Source organism: Elephantulus edwardii, unplaced genomic scaffold (genome assembly GCF_000299155.1).
Source record: "Elephantulus edwardii isolate Elephantulus edwardi_28Jun2011 unplaced genomic scaffold, EleEdw1.0 scaffold00045, whole genome shotgun sequence".
NCBI classification, from domain to species: domain Eukaryota; kingdom Metazoa; phylum Chordata; class Mammalia; order Macroscelidea; family Macroscelididae; genus Elephantulus; species Elephantulus edwardii.
Window position 1 is genome coordinate 18671894 of NW_006399795.1, and position 6624 is coordinate 18678517.

At 50.4% G+C, this 6624-nt stretch overlaps 1 protein-coding gene across 1 annotated transcript; it reads left to right on the top strand.

Annotated features, from left to right (window-relative positions):
• The first annotated feature begins 3877 nt into the window (after window positions 1–3877).
• Window positions 3878–6193, top strand: LOC102869563 (growth/differentiation factor 15-like). Its single transcript, XM_006885978.1, has 2 exons — window positions 3878–4151; window positions 5553–6193. The coding sequence occupies exons 1-2, from the start codon at window positions 3878–3880 to the stop codon at window positions 6191–6193; spliced, it is 915 nt and encodes a 304-aa protein (XP_006886040.1).
• The last annotated feature ends 431 nt before the right edge of the window (window positions 6194–6624 follow it).

Sequence of the window (6624 nt, forward strand, 5' to 3'; positions counted from 1 at the left end):
TCGAAGGGCATTCTAACCCATCAGCTAGTCTGGCAATATCTTTATGTCCACTCAAGCCAACAAAACAAAAAACCCCAAACACCTCAATAAGATACAGATATATCCAGTGAGTAGAATTCTTTCGCGTTTTGGAACGTTTGATGCCCTGGATCGATCCAGGATTACGAAACCCAAACATCCTACAGTAAACAGGAAGCTCACCGCAAGTCTTCCTGTAATACATTGTCCATTTAATCCAAGAGGCTAAGAAAGCGACTGGCCTCTGCTGTCCATGATTATCACTCACAGAGTCACCACTTGCAAGTTTTACAACATCAGATATGACTCCTCGGGGGTGAGGAAGTAAGACACCACCACCAATTTAAAAATAGGTATTACAAAATTTCAAAAAGGAGAAGAACGGGGCGGGGGGTAAGGACTGGTTGTAATAAAATTCGTCACTCACAGTCTTTGGCTCTTGGGAACAAGAAAGGCAAACTACTTCCTTATAACAACTTCGTTAGAAACAGATGGGTCACTGCTGCCAAGCCAACTTCCACCCAGGGAATCCTTACTCACTATGGCGTCTTAACAGAATTAGACATTCATCTTAGCAGGATAAAGCGTTGTTCTTGCGTTATCTTCCCTGTCACTGGCATATTTCAGTTCAGGGTTGCACCTGTTGTGCCATTTTACCTCACTCAGGCCCTCTGTTTCACCAAACACGATGTCTTCCTCTCGTAATTGATTCCTTCTGTTGAACTGTCCAAAGCAAGAGAATCTCACAACCAGTGGGTTTTCATTGGCTGTTTCCCCCCCTAACCCTAGTCCTTGAGGAGCCCTGATGGGAAACAGGGCCAGGCACTGCCACTTCAGATCCCATGTGGTCAGGGCTGAGCCAGAGGAAGGGGTGGGAGTGGGAAGGGCCTGGCTCAGCCTGGAAGCGTAATTGTCAGCAAGAGCCACCTAGCTGCTGTGGTTGTTGTTAGGTGCCATCAAGTTGAGTACAACTCTTAAAAACCCTATGAAGACCAGATCTGAACTCTGTTGTATCCTGTGCCACCTTCACACTTCCTGACACCTTCAAGCCCATTGCAGCAGTCACTGTGTCAATCCACCTGGTTGAGGGTCTTCTCTTTTGTAGACCCTTCACCTGTCCAAGCATGATGTCCTTCTCCAATGACCAACCTCTTCAAGCAACATGCCTGAAGTACGTGAGACAAAAGTTTATCATTTTTGCTTCTAAGAATCACTCATGGTGGGCAGGTTTTAGTGGAGCTCCCAGATTAAGACAGACTAGGAAGCAAGATTGGCCATCCACTTCTTAAATAGGAGGTCTCTGAAAAACTAGAGGAACACGCTTTCTAGAGGAGGGATTTTATAAATAGGGTTTTCTTCTAAAAATAAAAAGAGTAGAAATAGTTAGAAAATTTCATTTACCAACGACCTACTATGTACCTGGTCCCGTGTTTTTTATCTCATCAGATCATGTATCCAGTGAGAGGCGCCAGCTTTATCTTCCAGAAAAAGCAGAAACGCAGAGGAGAGAAATGACTTGCTAAGATCACACTTCCTGGCCCTTTCTCTTCCTCTTTGTTTCCAACATCTTCAGCCTTTGACCTCAACAGAGAAGGGACAAGGGGAGTTGCATGGGGAAAGCAGACCACCTAGGAAGGCGAAGAAAAACCAAAAACCGGAACTCATTGCCATGGACTTGCTTCTGACTCAGCGGAATGGATCAATAGAGTTTCCATAACAGTAATTATTACAATAGCAGACTGCCAGACCTTTCTTCCGCAGCACAGCTGGATGGCTCTAATGGCTAATAGTTTGGTTAGTACGCACATGCAAACCCTTTGTGCCATGCAGGTGATGATTACATACTTATAATTTTATTGTGTTTTAGGTGAAAGTTTACATGGCCAATTAGATTCCTATTCAACCACTTTTATACAACTTGTCCCCTGATGCTGGCTACAGTTTCACAATATGCCAACATTCTCTCAATTCTTTTAGTTCTTCTAGGTCCATGAATGTAGCTTCCATGCCCCTCTTTAACTTCTTTAGGGTAAATCTTGATCATTTGCCCTTATATAGTTGATTATTTAAGCGAGTATATCTATCTAGTACACATTGGGTGGCTTCATGGTAAGGAGTTGTGTGCTGAGACCCACCAGCTGTTCTGTGGGAGAGAGATGTACAATCTCCTCCCATGAGAATTATTGCTTCTGAGAACCTGCTGGAGGGTCAGCTAGGGGTTAGTTCTGCTTCCACAGTGCGTCACAGCAGCACAGATTATAAAGTTTCTTTTAGAAGCTCTAGTGGCTCAAACAATTAATCATTGAACTTTCTACCCAAAGTCTCTTCCCACTTTCTTAGTGAAGTCTTTTGATGAATACAAAAGACTTTTGACTTCAGAAGGTCCCAGTTGGCTGCTATGTCTTCTGTCATTCATCCAGTTTGAGTTTTGTTTGATAGGTTATTTTTTGCCATGAATCTGGTCTCCTGGTTTTGACTCCATGTTGCTTTTGAGGAACTTTATTATCTTAGCTTTCACATTTAGAGTTTGGAGCCGTTTTGACTTGGCTTTTGTGCATAGTGTGAGAGGTGAATCCTGGTTCATTTTTCTGCACAGAGATACTAAGTTTTGTCAACACGCTTTGTTAAAGAGAATGTTTCTTTCTCCACTGAGTAAACTTGGATGTTTCAAAGATTACCTGCTCACTGATGGTTGGATTTACTTCAGGGTTGTCCATTCTATTCCACTGCTTTATGTGTCACTTTGAAGTCTAAGGTGCCCCTGATCCAATCCACAGTATTATTTAATCCCCTCACATGCATGTTAAAGGTGGATAATGAGTAAGAGAGACTGAATTGCAAATGCCTTTGAATTACAGTGTTGGTGAAGAATACAGAAATGTCCTGTAAACTGTCAAAGGAATGAACAAACCTCTGCTTGAAGTACAGGCAGGACTTTTCTTAGAAGAGAGGATGATGAGAGGATCTTTGGACATGCTCTCTGGGAGGACATCATGCCTGATAAAGCAGAGAGTCAATGAGAAAGAGAAAGACCCTCAATGAGACACACGGACACAGGAGCTGCAACTCGGGGCTCAAACGTGGCACTAATTGTGAGGCTGGAACAGTACTGGGCAACGTTTCGTTCTTCTTCACAGAGTTACTGACTCAGAACAGACTTGATGGCACTGAACGCCATGAGCCCCACACTGAACTAGTACCAGGTGGTTCAGAGAACTGAGGCTGCACCGAAACTTTTGAGATTAGAAAGCAAGCGGCCGCCTAGTTTGTTCTTCAATTTCGTTTTAGGTATTTGGCCTTCTTTTCTTTCCATAGAGAGCTCTGGTGGTGTAATCCATGGGGTGCTGCTGCTAAGCCAAGGGCGTTTCTCTGCCAGTTCAAATCTACCATCAGCTCTGAATGAGAAAGATGGACATTCTTCCCCCACATGATGTACAGCCTCGTGCACTCACATCATGGTCAGCCATGAGCCGGTTCTGATAGCAGGACGAGTTGAGTTTCTTTCCTTATAAAGGCGAAGATAAGTTTTTCATTAAAGAACATTTTGGGGGTTTGTATTACTAAGTCTTTTTTTACCAAATCATCCTCCTCACTCGTCCCTGAGACGGGGATGATGTTCCCATTCCACAGAGGAGAGTACTGAGGCTCAGAGAAGTGCTTCAGCTTCCTGTGGAGCTTCATCCTCACTTTCAAGGCGGTCCGGATGCCCTGCCAGCTGCAGTTCCTGGAGTGTTTATTCTGCACGCAGGGGGGCGGGCCAGAGGGGCCGGTCAGGCGAGGCGGACAAAGTCCGGAGACTATAAAGGTCGACTGAGCCGTGTTGGGTCAGTTGGACCGACCTAGAGCAGCCAGTACCGTCATGTCCCTGCGGAGACCTACCCTGCCGCATCCTCCAGTGCTGCTGCTGCTGTTCATGCTGCTGCTGTCGATGCTATTGCCGCCGGGGGGCGCTCTGTCCCTGGTCCGGGAGGGCAGCCCAGGCCTCCCGGACTCGGATCTAGACACCTCCAGATTCCGAGAGATGCAGAAACGATACAAGGATCTGGCGGACCAGCTGCGAGTGAACCAGAGCCGGGAAGACTCAAATCCAGATCCGAGAACCGGCCCCGTTGTCTGGATCCTAACCCCCCAGGGTAAGTGGAATCTGAGATCTCCTTGGCCCCTCCACAGCCCCCAAGTCCAACCTGTGGTTCCAAGTCAGAGGGACCCAGGTGCACCGCTGAGCCTCAGTTTCCCCCTTATGTATGTGAAGGTGGGGAGCAAAAAACAAGAGCCCTTTTAGGGGCTGATGGGAATGTTTGTGACGCCGTTGAAGCCAGTAAAGCCCAGGCTCAATGTAGGTCGTTATAACCTTCCCCACCCAAGGGGAAACTGAGGCCCAGAGAGGCCAGAGACTCTCATAAAGATGCTCAGAGCCTGCAGAACGCGGCGCCTATGACCCGCTGGGGAGGGGGCACAGTTCCTGCTCTGGTAAGAGCAAGAGAAGGGGGCCGATGAGGGGCCGAGGTCCCGGTTGGGGGAGGAGAGGCATGGCTGGCTGGGTCAGGATCTGCCCGGGCGCATTCCTAATCTGACGCAATCATGCTCAACACTGCCTGTTGCCCTGGGCTTCCGCGGAAGGTGCCCTCGCAGGGTTTTCCCCAACTCCTTGCCCTCCAGGGGGAGGGGCCAAATCTGGCTTTCCCAGCAGTTAGAAGAGGGGGGTCCCGCCCCGGAAAGCACTCTAGTTTTGCCCTAGCCCACTTCATCCCATTTAGTGGGACAAGAGCCTCAGCGAGTAAGGCACTTTCGGGGCACCAGCCAACTCTGACACCCTGTAAGACATCAATAAAACATTCAGACTACTAGACTGGAGCTCCGGTAGCCTAGGGTTAAGAAGCTGTGCTGCAATCCCAAAGCCATGCAGTTCGAATTGACCAGCTGCTCCTCCCGTGCGATTTAGTGCCTCTGAAAATCCTCTGGAGGGTCAGCTATGAGTATGTTCTGACTCAATGGCACACAACAACTAGGAGGAGGAAGCAGAGGCAGGCTTTGAATCTGTTGTTGGGTTCCCGAGAGCCAGCTCTGACTTATACTGACCAAAGAGAACTTCAGGATTTCTAAATATCGTAGGTGGCACGGTGGTTAAGGCTGGAGCCCACCAGCCAGTCCCCTGAGAAGGGCAGCCCGCTTTGTAAAGATACAGCCTTGGAAACAAGCATGGGGTGGCTCTACTGCATATTGGGTTAGTATGAGTTGGAATCAACTCGGTGGCAGTGGGCTGTTTTTAATAGTCATTCAAAGGTTTACTAAACACTCAGATGACAGGCACTAGTGAGCATACAGGCGGATGTCCCTACTGAGAGATTAGAAGGAGCGGACTAGGCGTAGGGAGGCGGGAGGGAGGGGCAGCGGTCAGGCCGAGTGGGAAGGGGTCAGTATGGAGAAGAGCATGCTCCAGGGGAAGGAACGATGGGATGCAGCCTCGTGGATCAGGAACAGGGTCCCGCCCAGCACCCAGGCCATTATAACCGGCTCTCTTTACCCCCTCGCAGTTCGGCCGGGTCCCGGTGGCCGCCTGTATTTGCGCATCCCCCGAGCCGCCCTCTCCGCAGGACGCCCTGCCGCCTCCCGCCTGCACCGGGCCCTGCTCTGGTTGTCCCCGACAGCACCGAAGCCGCGCGACGTGACACGCCCGCTGCGACGCCTGCTCGCCCGTGGAGACCCCGCACCGCCTACACTGCACCTGCGTTTGCCGCCGCGGCTGTCCGACCTGGCGCTGGCAGCACCGCAGACGGCTCGGCTGGAGCTGCACCTGGAGACGCGCGCCGCCAGGAGGCGCCGCAGCACGCGGGTGCCCACGGCGGAGGCCTGCGCGGCCGGGGCTGCGCACTGCTGCGGCGTGCAGAGCTGGCGCGTGACTCTCGACGAGCTGGGCTGGACTGACTGGGTGCTGGCGCCGCGCGAACTGGACGTGCGTGCATGCGTCGGCGCGTGCCCGTCCCGCTTCCGGCCGGCCAGCGCGCACACGAGGATCAAGTCGCGGCTGCATGACCTGGACCCTGATTCCGCGCCTGCGCCGTGCTGCGTGCCCGCCAGCTTCGAGCCGGTGGCTGTCATGCACCTGGACAGTGAGGGTCGTGTCACTCTCAAGACCTATGACGACATCCTGGTCAAGGACTGCCACTGTGCTTGAGCCGGCGCGCCCTGCAACAGGCGCAGCTCAGTCACCCGCATCCGCTAAGTGGGTCCGAGGAGACTGTTCAGTGCTCACTTCTGTCCCCTACCACTCCACATACTGCTGTGTATTTAAGTCTGTATTTATTGCTAGAGGAGCCCTGGTGGCGCGGTGGTCTAGCGCTTGGCTGTTAACGGAAAGGTTGGTGTTTCAAACCCACCAGCCACTCTGAGCGAGAAAAACGTGACCGTCTGCTTCGTTCTACCCTATTCTACAAGATCATTGTGGGTTGGCGTGGACTGGTTTGATTTTTCAGTTTCTTTGTTTTTATTTATTTATTGCTAATTTATTAGGGTTATTTCTTGGTGACTGGGCTGGGGTTGGTGAGTCAGAGACGTGTGTGTTTTTATAACTTAATAAATAAAGTGACACTATCTAAATGGTTGGTT